At 43.4% G+C, this 11,813-nt stretch overlaps 1 protein-coding gene across 1 annotated transcript; it reads left to right on the forward strand.

Annotated features, from left to right (window-relative positions):
* Positions 1-583: 583 nt before the first annotated feature.
* On the forward strand, positions 584-11,584 carry LOC115783164 (long-chain fatty acid transport protein 1-like). The gene is made up of 14 exons (XM_030733858.1): positions 584-756; positions 843-1,022; positions 1,144-1,282; positions 1,405-1,660; positions 1,798-1,956; positions 2,535-2,604; positions 2,807-2,898; positions 3,746-3,855; positions 3,995-4,204; positions 4,310-4,436; positions 4,523-4,660; positions 10,625-10,789; positions 10,888-11,034; positions 11,115-11,584. The coding sequence occupies exons 2-14, from the start codon at positions 853-855 to the stop codon at positions 11,270-11,272; spliced, it is 1,941 nt and encodes a 646-aa protein (XP_030589718.1). The 5' UTR covers positions 584-756; positions 843-852; the 3' UTR covers positions 11,273-11,584.
* Positions 11,585-11,813: the final 229 nt, after the last annotated feature.

Genomic DNA, 11,813 nt, shown 5'->3' on the forward strand with positions numbered 1-11,813 from the left:
ATATTTCTGTAGGGAATAAAAGAAAGCCTAGACTGTAACAAGATGCTGTGACATTTCCAATACATGGGAAATGCAACACATGCAGAAATGGGTTAAAAAAAAAAGTTTAAAAAAAAATGCATTGATTTAGCAACTATTGTACTTTATGGATTTAAATATTAGAAATACACCAACATAAGATGAACTCTATCTGCACAACTGTAAAACTTTTATGCAGTTGATAAAAATAAACTTCACCCTGCTTTTAAAATCTCAGTGATGATTTGCCTTTCTGGGGTGCCTTTGAAGTAATAAGTACTGATTAGACTATTCTTTGATTGTAATTGAGTAATTTTGAGTAATTTTTCCATTGTGGTGGCCTCATGCCAACACAGAATATGGTTTATATTCTATGGAGGCCATTAAGTCATTTCCCCCATGAAATCGTACATGTATAATTTTATAAATCAGGCTCGCAGCATTTTGCCTCAGGAGTAATGAATCATCCTGGCTGCGCAGTGACGCAGGAGCAGTATGGGTTGTAACCTGCGTAACTCTCTGCTGAGTGTTGCCTCTTATCAGGCATTTCACTGCTGCCTCTGCAAACATCTGACAGCTCTTTGAGCTGCTTCTAATGCTGTGACTCAACTCAACAGTTAAGCTAACATTTCTTTGGACTTGTGGAGGAGCTCTTTAGGGCCCATTGCTACTGAATCCTTTTTGTTTGTTTGTTTTAGTTTGGTTTTTTGGAGCACCATAATTAAGATTCTTTTAGAGGTAAGCCTCATTGCACCAAATTTTAGTTGTGTGTTTTTATTTATTTATTTATTTTTTGTATCTGAAGTCATTGTTTGTATCCTCAGAGATAAGATAATGGAGCAAAAGATCTGTGTCATATTAAGCATCATTGGTTTGGGTGCTGTGTGGTTCTGTTCCTTCCCATGGCTCTGCAGCCTGTGGGTGGGGCTGGGGCTCTGCTTGGCCCACGTGGGATCTTGGAAAAACATTCATATAGCTTTACATACCATCAAAAGAGACCTAATGTAAGTAGATAATTTATATGCGACTGTCCCCCATTTGTCACTCACTTATCTTCTATGCTGGTCCACTCCTGTTTGCAAATGCCCTTCACTGGTCTCCTTTCCCCTTCTTTCTGTCTTAAAGGTGTTTAGTCGTTATACTTAAAGTGAGACTTTCCATGTATCATAATCAGCGAAACAGAAGAACCATCCCTGCCCTGTTTGCCCAGGTAGTGACACTGCACCCAGACAAACCTGCCTTGATATATGAGGCCACAGGAGAGGTGAGTTCTAATTAAGAATAACAAATAGAAAGAAATATAGCATAAACTATATTGGCACCTTAATTAAAATGGAGAACAAGCTGAATTAAGCTTACTGATTTTACATTTTCCTTTCATTTCAGGTTTGGAGTTTTAGAGAGCTACAGGAGAGATGCCATGCTGTGGCTCACTGGGCACTGGCTCAGGGCTGGACTGAGGGTGATGTAGTGGCTTTGTACATGGAAAGTCAGCCTTTAATGGTGGCTTTATGGCTGGGTCTTGCTATGATAGGTGTAGAGGCTGCTCTTATCAACTACAACCTTAGACAGCAGTCATTGCTGCACTGTCTCTGTGTTTCTGGAGCTCGAGCGATGGTGTTTGGATCGGAGATGACTGGAGGTGGGAACCAAATGTATTTTAAAGATAAATACAGAGTTCATCTTATTTGCTTACAAATGGAATCATCTGTTTTGAGATAATAACACATGTACTGGTTTGCCTGCTTTACATTTTTCACACTTTCGATTGTTTTCCAGCTGTGTCAGAAGTCAGTGGCATGTTGCAGCCCAGCATGGTTTTATTCAGCACAGGTATGCAGGAAGATAAGGAGAAGCTTCAGGTTCAGAGTTTGGACTCTCAGCTGGCCCATTCACCCACACAGCCACCGCCCTACAAGCTAAGGAAAGAATTTAACGGTGAGGTTCTGCAGTGTTTGTGCATGTGGGTAGGGGTAAGACCGTATTCCCATGTTATCTTCTTATGTTACATTTTACTAGGTTTTCAGTGCACCACATTCTTGTCCTTAGCAAGTTTTTACCTGCTAGAGTGAATGGCTGACGGCGAAATTTGACTCTTTTTTTTTTTCAAAGTAGCCCATGTGCACACATCATCAAAAAAGGGGGGAAAAAAAACAATCAACTTCAAAGTTCAACACTGTGAACAATATTTGTCTTTTATTTGATATAGTGCATTTACATTAAACTTTGGCCGTGTTTGATTTAATAATTTATATCTTTGTACATTTGTGTCCTTATTGACTTCCTTATCTTTTAAAAAAGATATTGTATTTGACTTTGTTATTGCATGACATTCCTGTGTTGAGACTTTTCATGTCTTTACTTGATTAGCCTGTATGACACTGGGAAGAAAAGGATGGAGGGACAAAAATATTTAAAGAATGGCGGGAGAGTCATCGTGCATGCCACCCATGTGGAAATACTGTCAGAAAGTTTTGAGCATGCAGTATCAAAATTTCTTGTCTTTCTCTGTGCAGACAGGCTTTTCTACATCTACACTTCTGGTACAACAGGAATGCCAAAGGCAGCTGTAGTGGTGCACAGTCGGTAGGTTTATCTGTGGGCATATCAGCAAAGGTGATGCAGTCCACAACAGTTAATAACACTTACACTAAATCTAGAAAGATTTAGGTTCTAAGTTGTCACTACAACATCTGAATCACCAAATTGCACTTATAAGAAAACTGTTTAAACAATGCGCTGAGGAATGGTAATGAGTTCTGTCAGTTTGCTGTTCATTTTTTGTCAGGTATTACCGCATCGCAGCCTTTGGTTTTCATTCCTTTGGTTTGCATCGTGATGACATCATGTACAACTGCTTACCTCTCTATCATTCTGCAGGTAGGCAAATAAATAAAAAGGCTGTCCTATTTTTACTGTAGTTTGACTGAGCCATAAGGAACAACATGAAGACACATTGAACAAATGGACAATAGGGTGACTGGCGGTAAGACACAGGTGTGAAGGAGGTACAGGTGGAAATAATAAACACAGGTGCTACAAATGAGGGCAGGTAGATAATGACATAGGAGGAACAGAAACAAAAGCAGGAAGTGAAATGAGAAATGTATAAATAAAACATGAAGACTAAAGGCCTTCAAGGCCTTTACACACCGGATGGTAAATTTCCTGCCAATGTTTCATGTGTTAAAAATATTTTTCAGACTTGCCTGTTCTTAATGGAGCCGATAACACCGACCGCGTCCTTTCACAGGACGAATTTGTGGCATTTATTTTTTCGAATTAAATTCGATTTTTCTGACTTTAGCAAGCGAACAAACAGATCTGACCAATCAGAGCAGTGCATTTAGCAACATGCGCTTATGGCACAAAATGCACACTGATACACTGAATACACAGTGATGTGCAAACAGTAAAATAATACAATTTTACCTGAGACACACAGCTACATGCTGCTCTGGGTCGACTTTCTGAAATGATTTCTCTGCCTCCTAATGTAGGCATAAAGAGAAATCTTTTTTCTAGATGTCTTTAAATTTCTGACAAGCTTTTCACTTTTCACTCTTTAAACAAATCTTAACATTGTTTGAATGTCTGGTAAAGTTGACTGGGTGGGGACATTCCTTCTGAGAATACATTAAAAAAAAGGATAAGTTTACTAGTATATTTTTTTGTTTTGCAGAAATTTTTGTTGTATGTGCTCATGGGTTGATGTGGATGTTTACAGGTAATATCATGAGTTTAGGACAAGGTTTGCTCTTTGGTTTGACTGTTGTGATCAGGAGGAAATTCTCAGCCAGTCGCTTTTGGGATGACTGTGTCAAATACAACTGCACTGTGAGTACACACTGCTACAATAAGCATGCCTAGCCACAGGCCAGATGTCTTATTGATTTTCTTGAGACAGTTCTATAAACAAGATGAGCGGTTCTGTTTTAGTGTGTAATTGTTCCTCTATGTCTGTGTGCATACACAGGTAATCCAGTATATAGGTGAGACCTGCCGTTATCTGTTGGCCCAGCCTGTTGGTAAATCAGAGGCTCAACACCGGGTCCGTGTTGCCATCGGTAATGGACTCCGTCCCTCTGTGTGGGAAGAGTTTGTCAAGAGATTCAGAATCCAAAGAATTGGAGAGTTTTATGGTGCCACAGAGTGCAACTGTAGCCTGATTAACATAGATGGAAAGGTATGTTTGCATACACATTGTTTGACTAATATCTTGGGAGGCTAAATGATTTCAAAGACAATATCCTTTATGTATGTATGTATCTACCTGTATTTACAAATCCAGGTTGGGGCGTGTGGCTTCAAAAGCTGCATACTGCCAAACGTTTATCCCATCAGACTGGTCAGGGTGCAGCAGGATGGCAAAGAGCTACTCAGGGATTCACAAGGCCTCTGTATACCTTGTCAGCCAGGTAACACTGTGCACACACACACACATAAAGCCACAAAAAGGTTAGATAAAATGTTATCATAAGACAAAAAACTTTCATCTTTGCAGGAGAGCCAGGTATGTTAGTCGGACTCATCAACCACAATGATCCGCTCAGAAGATTTGACGGCTACGCTGATCAGGATGCCACCAACAAGAAAATAGCTCACAATGTACTCAAGATGGGAGACTCTGCTTATGTCTCAGGCATGTTTTATTCTCTTTAACAGTAGTCAGAATAATAATGACAGACTGCATTTGATTTCCAGCTATTTTATGCTTCATCTCACAGTCTAAAGGTACCCAGAATAAGAAAGCTGCAAACTTTAAATTGCCAGTGGGTGTACATGTGAACTTTTCCATTTTCTTTACTGGTTTTACTACATGCAGCTCACATTTTAATTGGCTTCAGTCTTTGTAAGTGGCAAAAACAGTGAAAAGTAACAATCACACTATTTATGAGGTGCAGTTATAAAGTTAAAGGACATCCATGAAAATCAAAAACAATACTTGATTTATATTCCCCTTCAGCTTCACCTCATTATGCACCACTGGACAGCTTCCAGTACTGCTGCTATTTTTTTTTCAGCAGTTTAAGTCCTTTTCTGAACACTTTCACTTGTGCATCTGTAATTTCACCATAGATGTTCATCAACTTCAGTGTCAAGGATTATTAATCGTATTGAAAGTTTGATCCCTGGCTAAGACCTACAGACCAAACAGCAGTTTTTAGCTGAAGAGTCCACAGTTTTCAAGACTTTGTCATTGTAAGGTGCCCAGGCTGCCAAAAAAAATCCCAAATCACCTCTCCACCAAGGTGCTTGACAGTTGGTTTTGCCAAAATGTGGTGCTGTGCATTATAGCCAAACATCTCTACTTTGGTCTCATCTGTTTAAATGACATTATTCCAGAAGTATTGTGGTTTGTTCAGATGCAACTTTGCAAACCTAAGGTGTGCTGCCATATTCTTTGTAGATGCTTTGGAGGAGGATGGTGGTCTATTACTGGACTTTTGTGCAAACCACAGTTTGCCCATAACAAACACCATGTTCAAACATAAGAATGTCTATAAGTGCATGTAGTACTAATACACCCTAGGTTGCAGGTCAGTGATCGAGTTTGTAATTGTTTCATCAGATATGCAGCCATATGTTCATTTGGGTGAAGAGAGGAGCTGAGCTGTCAACTTATCACCACCTGGTGGTGAGTTGGATCAGGTGGCAGGGAAAGATGCTGGACAGGTCTGAGACACCTAAACATATTGTGAGGGTGCGCTGAGAATGCCTGACAGAGGCCCCAGTCTGCAAGATCTTCAACTCCCACCTCCAGCAGAACTTTCGAGAATGGACCATGCTCCACACCTCTATTGCTGCTGCTGCTGCATGGAGCTGCGGCTGCAAGGTGGTTGATGCCTGTCGTGGTAGTAATTCCCAAACCATATGGTGGACACCAGAAATGAAGGGAGCCATCAATCTGAAGAAGGAATCCTATCAAGTGTGGTTAGCCTGTGGGACTCTGGAAGCAGCTGACAGGCCAAGTGGAATGTGGCTCAGGCTATGGATGCAGCAAATACTCAGGTGTGGAAGGACTTTGGTGAGGCCATGGAAAAAGACTTTTGAACTACATAGAAGCAATTCTGGCAAACCATCAGGCAACTTGGGAGGGGAAAGCAGTAATTTTTCAAGGACCTCCTCAATCCCACTGACACGTCTTCTGTAGCAGAAGCAGAGTCTGGGGACAAGGGGGAGTACTCGCCCATCAGTTAAACAACTCATTGGTGGCAGAGCCCCTGGGGTGGATGAGATTCACTCTGAGTTCCTGAAGGCTCTGAATGTTGATAAGATAAGATAAGATAGTGTTTATTTGTCACATGCACAGTTATACACAGTACAATGCACAGTGAAATGTATTTTGTACCTGCAACCTTATATACACACACATATAAATAAGAAGAATAAAAATAAAAAAAAGTAATTCACACTATACACTATACTCTATATACTATACACTATACACACTTTTTAAATTATAATATTTACACTGTGCAATAATGGTCCAGTTAGGGCTCAGAGTTGAGCAGACGGATGGCTTGTGGGTAAAAACTCTTCTTCAACCTTTCAGTCTTAGCCCTCAGGCAGCGGTAACGCCGGCCTGATGGGAGCAGGGAGAAGAGAGAGTGTCCGGGGTGGCTGGGCTGTTTTAGGATCTTCATGGCCCTCAGCCTGCACTGCTTGGTGTAAATGTCCTGCAGGTTGGGGAGGGTGGTTCTGATGGTCCGTTCAGCTGAACGAACCACCCTTTTTAGGGCCATGAAGTCCTGCTTGGTGCAGTTTCCCATCCAGGTGGTGATGCTCCCACGCATGATGCTCTCGATGGTGCAGGTGTAAAAGTTCCTGAGCACCTTGAGTGGGAGCTTGAAGTCTCTCAGCCGCCTGAGGAGGTAGAGACGCTGTCTGGCCTTCTTCACAGTGATGTTTATGTGATGAGTCCAGGACAGGTCCTGTGAGATGGTCACTCCCAGGTATTTGAAGGTGTCCACTCTTTCCACCTCAGCACCACTGATGACAAGTGGATGGTAGTCCCTCTGCTGCTTCCTGCTGAAGTCCACGATCAGTTCCTTTGTTTTGCTGACATTGAGCAGGAGGTGGTTCTCCTGGCACCAGTTCTCCAGGCGGGAGACCTCTCTCCTGTAGGCTGTCTCCTCATTGTGAGAGATTAGTCCCACAACAGCAGTGTCGTCAGCAAACTTGATGATGACGCTGGACTCTGATGTGGCCTCGCAGTCATGGGTGTACAGTGAGTACAGCAGAGGGCTGAGCACACAGCCTTGGGGGGATCCAGTGTTGAGGGTGAGGGAGGATGAGGTGAGGTGACCCACTCGTACCACCTGTGGTCTGCTGGTCAGGAAGCTGTGAACCCACCTGCACAGGGATGGGCCCAGGCCCAGGTCCAGCAGCTTAGAGACCAGCCTGGAGGGAACTATGGTGTTGAATGCTGAGCTGTAATCTACAAACAGCACTCTCACATAGTTCCCCTTACCAGTGTCTATGTGTGAAAGGGTCTTGTGGAGGAGGAAGGATATGGCGTCATCTGTGGATCTGTCTGGCCAGTATGCAAACTGTAGTGGGTCGAGGGTGGTGGGCAGTGAGGAGGTGATGAATGTCTTGATGAGTCTCTCAAAACACTTCATCACCACAGAGGTGAGTGCTATGGGCCTGAAGTCATTGGGGCTGCTGGGGTGTGGTTTCTTTGGGACAGGGACTATGATGGACTTTTTAAAGCAGGTGGGAATCACACACAGTTTCAGTGAGAGGTTGAATATCACTGTAAACACAGGTGCCAGCTGGTCAGCGCAGGTCTTAAGGACACGTCCACTAATACCGTCTGGTCCAGCCGCTTTCCTGGTGTTTACACGTCTAAACGCCCTCCTCACGTCGCGCTCCGTCACAGTGAGTGTCTCCGCCCCTCCGGCCGGGAGCGCAGCGGGCTGTCGGCTTCCCGACTCAAAGCGCGCAAAGAAGATGTTGAGTTCATCAGCCAGAGAAGCGTCGGCACTCACCGGGTGTGTGTGTGGTGCTTTGTAGTGTGATGGTGCGTAGTCCCTGCCACAGTCCCCTGGGGTCAGACTGTTGTAGTTGCTGTTCCAGTCTGCAGCCGTAGCGATGTTTTGCCTCTTTCACCGCTCTGCGGACGTTGTATGATGCAACCTTGTAGTCCTCCATGTTCCCAGAGGCGAGGCCGGAGTTGTAGGCAACGGTGCGGGACCTCAGGGCGTCGCGGACAGATTTATCCACCCACGGCTTCTGGTTGGGAAAAGTCCTGATGGTCCTCCTAAGTGAAGTGTCTTCAACAACTTTCCCAATAAATCCCACAACAGTTTCCGTATACTCCTCGATGTCTCCGCCCGCGCTGCTGCGAAACATGTCCCAGTCGGTTGAATCCAACGCACCCTGCAGAGCGGCCTCTGTTTGATCAGACCACCGTGTCACTTCTCTCACAGCAGGGGGTTCCTGTCGTGACTGGTGAGGCACTGACGTCATCACATCAGATTTACAAACATATAGCTTATTCACCATTTGATTGGCAACAGTTGTTTTGTTTAACATTAACATAGTCTGAAGCAAACCTTTTAGCTCCGGTGTTGGTCTTCCTTTAATTATTATCTTCTGCTTCGATTGAAAGTCCAGTTTAGAAAATTCTTTCAGTTGAGTTATGTAATCTTCCATGTTGAACATAAGGCCAAGCAACAGGAAAAACTAACTGGCCTTGCTAACTGTTTATGGTAGCTTGCCGCCGAGGAGTCGTAGAGTCCCTGGGATCACCAGCGCCCCCTACCATGAGGCACGAGAACTGCGTGCCTCACCTAGTGTCTCTTCGCAGCAGTTTCATGATCGCTCAACACAAGAATGCATTACACACACATACAGTTGTTAATGAAAAAAACAAAAAATAAACTGTGCATTATATACACCAGCTAAAATATGGAAATTTAGTTCATATAGTAAAAGTGCAGTGAGACCGGAAAGTAATCCGGTCTCACTGCATAGCATGCCAGCACAGTTAGTAGTCATTGGCAATGACTATACTGAGCCGCACCACGGATTGCGCAATCCGTGGTGCGGCTCGCCGGGCTGGTGCCTCACCGTTCGTCTCTTAGTATTTGACCGGCAAATGCGAAAATTCAGCGATTTTGAAAAAACTAATCTAAAAATGGTGTAGTTAAATGGAAAAGAACTTTAAAATACAAATCACTGAATGAATATAACCATTTAATTTATTTTTTAATTTTATATTTCCACGATGACAGGTGAGGCCGTGCCTCACCTGCCTCCCCTGACTGCACGTCACTGCCTCATGTAGCTCGGATAGTGCAGTGTTTGTGTCCGCCTGAGGTGGAATATAGACGGCGCTGAAGATGACCGAAGTAAACTCGCGGGGCAGGTAGTGGGGACGGCATTTCAGGGTTAGGAGCTCCAGGTTAGGTGAACATGATTGTTTCAGAAGGACAACATTCCTACTGTCACACCAGTTGTTATTAATCATTAGGCACACACCTCCTCCTCTTGATTTTCCAGACTCACTCGTTCTGTCCGTGCGATGAACACTGAAGAACTCCGACGGCTGTACGGCGTGGTCCGGTATGAGGGGAGTCAGCCATGTCTCCGTGAGACAGATGATGTTGCAGTCCCTTATGTCCCTCTGAAACTGTATCCTGGCCCTGAGTTCGCCTAGCTTGTTATCCAGTGACTGGACATTAGCCAACAGGATGCTCGGCAGTGGCGTTTGGTGCGCTCTGCGCCTCAGCCTCTCTCTTACGCCGGCTCTTTTCCCTCGGGGCCTTGTCCGTGACCTGGGTCCTTTGTTTGAGCTGGCCCACTGGAAACGCAGTATCTCCCGAGGCCAAGTCGGGTCGGGAGAAAAAGGTGTCAGAATACAGCCAGAGTGCTGTATTCTGATATTAAAAAGAGTCTGTCTGTCATACGTGATATGACACAGAGCAGGCGGAGTTGTTGTAGGGCTATCTTGGTTGTAATGTCTCTGCAACATTGCATGGAGATCTGGTGGCATGCCATTGGACTGACAGACTGGGGTGGTGGTCCCCATCTTCAAGAAGGAGGACCAGAGGGTGCACTCCAACTATCAGGGGATCACAGCCCTCAGCCTCCCTGGGAAGGTCCATGCCAGAGTGCTGGAAAGGAGAGTTCTTCTGTTAGTCAAAACTCGGATTTAAGAGGAACAATGTTATTTTTGTCCTGGTCGTGAAACGCTGGAACAGCTCTTTAGCCTTTCGAAGATGTTCAAGTATGTGTTGGTATTTGCTCATCCTGGCGATTTACATCCCTACCCTCACTTTGGGTGGTGACAGAAATGATGAGATCGCAGATACTAGCAGCAGAAATGAGCATCCTCCGAAGGGTGGCTGGCCTCTCCCTTAGAGATAGGGCAAAGACTGCAGTCATTCCAGAAGGGATCAGAGTAGAGCTGCTACTCCTCCACATCAAAAGGAGCCAGTGGAGGTGGTTCAGGCATCTGCCTCTTGGGTGAGGTGTTCCGGGCATTTAGTGTTTCACTAGATAGAGTGCTGTGAAAATGTTCTTTTTCATGACTGTATATTAATTTCCAGGGATCAGAATGATGATCATTTTGTTGTTCTGTTTTTTTGTTCTTTAGGTGACATACTGGTGATGGATGAATATGGATACATGTATTTCATGGACCGTAGTGGGGACACTTTTCGCTGGCGAGGAGAGAACGTTTCCACAACAGAAGTGGAAGGAGTCCTCAGCAAACTGCTGAGACACACTGATGTAGCCGTCTATGGAGTGTGTGTGCCAGGTATAGATGAATTTAGACAGTCATTTCATTTGCACATTTCATGCAAATGCACAGACTCAAAGACTAGAAATAAGTACTTTGTATCTCATTGTGTTCAGGTGTAGAAGGAAAGGCTGGCATGGCGGCAGTAGCTCATGCAGGAAACCAGTTGGACCTTGATGCATTTTTGATTGCTGTGCAAAAAGCTTTGCCCTCCTACGCACGCCCCGTCTTCCTTCGACTCATGCCGTCTGTTGATACTACAGGTGAACAACAATGAAAAAACGTTGAAAGAGAAATGTGATTTCATAAAGTTACACAAAAATTTATTTTGTTTTTTTCTCAGGTACTTTCAAAATTCAAAAGACACGGCTGCAGAGGGAAGGATACAAGCCACAAAACACAAGTGAAGAGATTTATTTTCTGAACAGTCGTGCTGGACGTTATGAGCCTGTCACTGATGAATTATATGATGCGATTAATGAAGGGAAAGTGTCTCTATGAAACAAGAAGGAGCTAACGGGGTTACCAGGTTAATATAGACTTACCATAATAAATGACTCATCTGTCAAGTTAATTGTATTAATTTTCCTGGGCCTTGTCGGTCTCTATGATATTGTATTTTTTTTTCTTAACACCTAGCTGAATAGATATCTGCACAGGTTTCTCTGGGGTATTTAGTATATTTGTTTTGGTCCATCATGATAAATATGAATATTGTTTACTGGTAATAAAGCACATTAGTTTTTATATGAAAAAACAAGACCTGAAAACTCAGCAGTATATGGAGATTAAGTAATAATAACAACCCCCCCAAAATAGTAAAATTGAAAAATTCTTTTTGTTTTTGTTTTTTGTTTATTGTCTTTCGCTTTTTAAAAAATAAATAAATAAAATAACTCATAACATATTTATTGGGATTCTTTTTTACTTGCATAGTAGCCTCAAATGCTTCATGACACTTGGACAACCAACCAACCAAGCAAACAAACAAACAAACAAGCAAACAAACAAACAAACAAACAAACAAACAAACAAACAAACA

This window comes from Archocentrus centrarchus, chromosome 1, assembly GCF_007364275.1.
Source record: "Archocentrus centrarchus isolate MPI-CPG fArcCen1 chromosome 1, fArcCen1, whole genome shotgun sequence".
NCBI classification, from domain to species: domain Eukaryota; kingdom Metazoa; phylum Chordata; class Actinopteri; order Cichliformes; family Cichlidae; genus Archocentrus; species Archocentrus centrarchus.

What these genes read in the sequence shown, in the direction of transcription:
- LOC115783164 (XM_030733858.1), top strand. Translation starts at nt 853, where the DNA reads ATGGAGCAAAAGATCTGTGTCATATTAAGCATCATTGGTTTGGGTGCT. An exon ending in GCTAAGGAAAGAATTTAACG is followed by an intron (nt 1,957 to 2,534) that starts GTGAGGTTCTGC and finishes TTCTCTGTGCAG; the next exon opens with ACAGGCTTTTCTACATCTAC. An exon ending in GCCGTCTGTTGATACTACAG is followed by an intron (nt 11,035 to 11,114) that starts GTGAACAACAAT and finishes TTTTTTTCTCAG; the next exon opens with GTACTTTCAAAATTCAAAAG.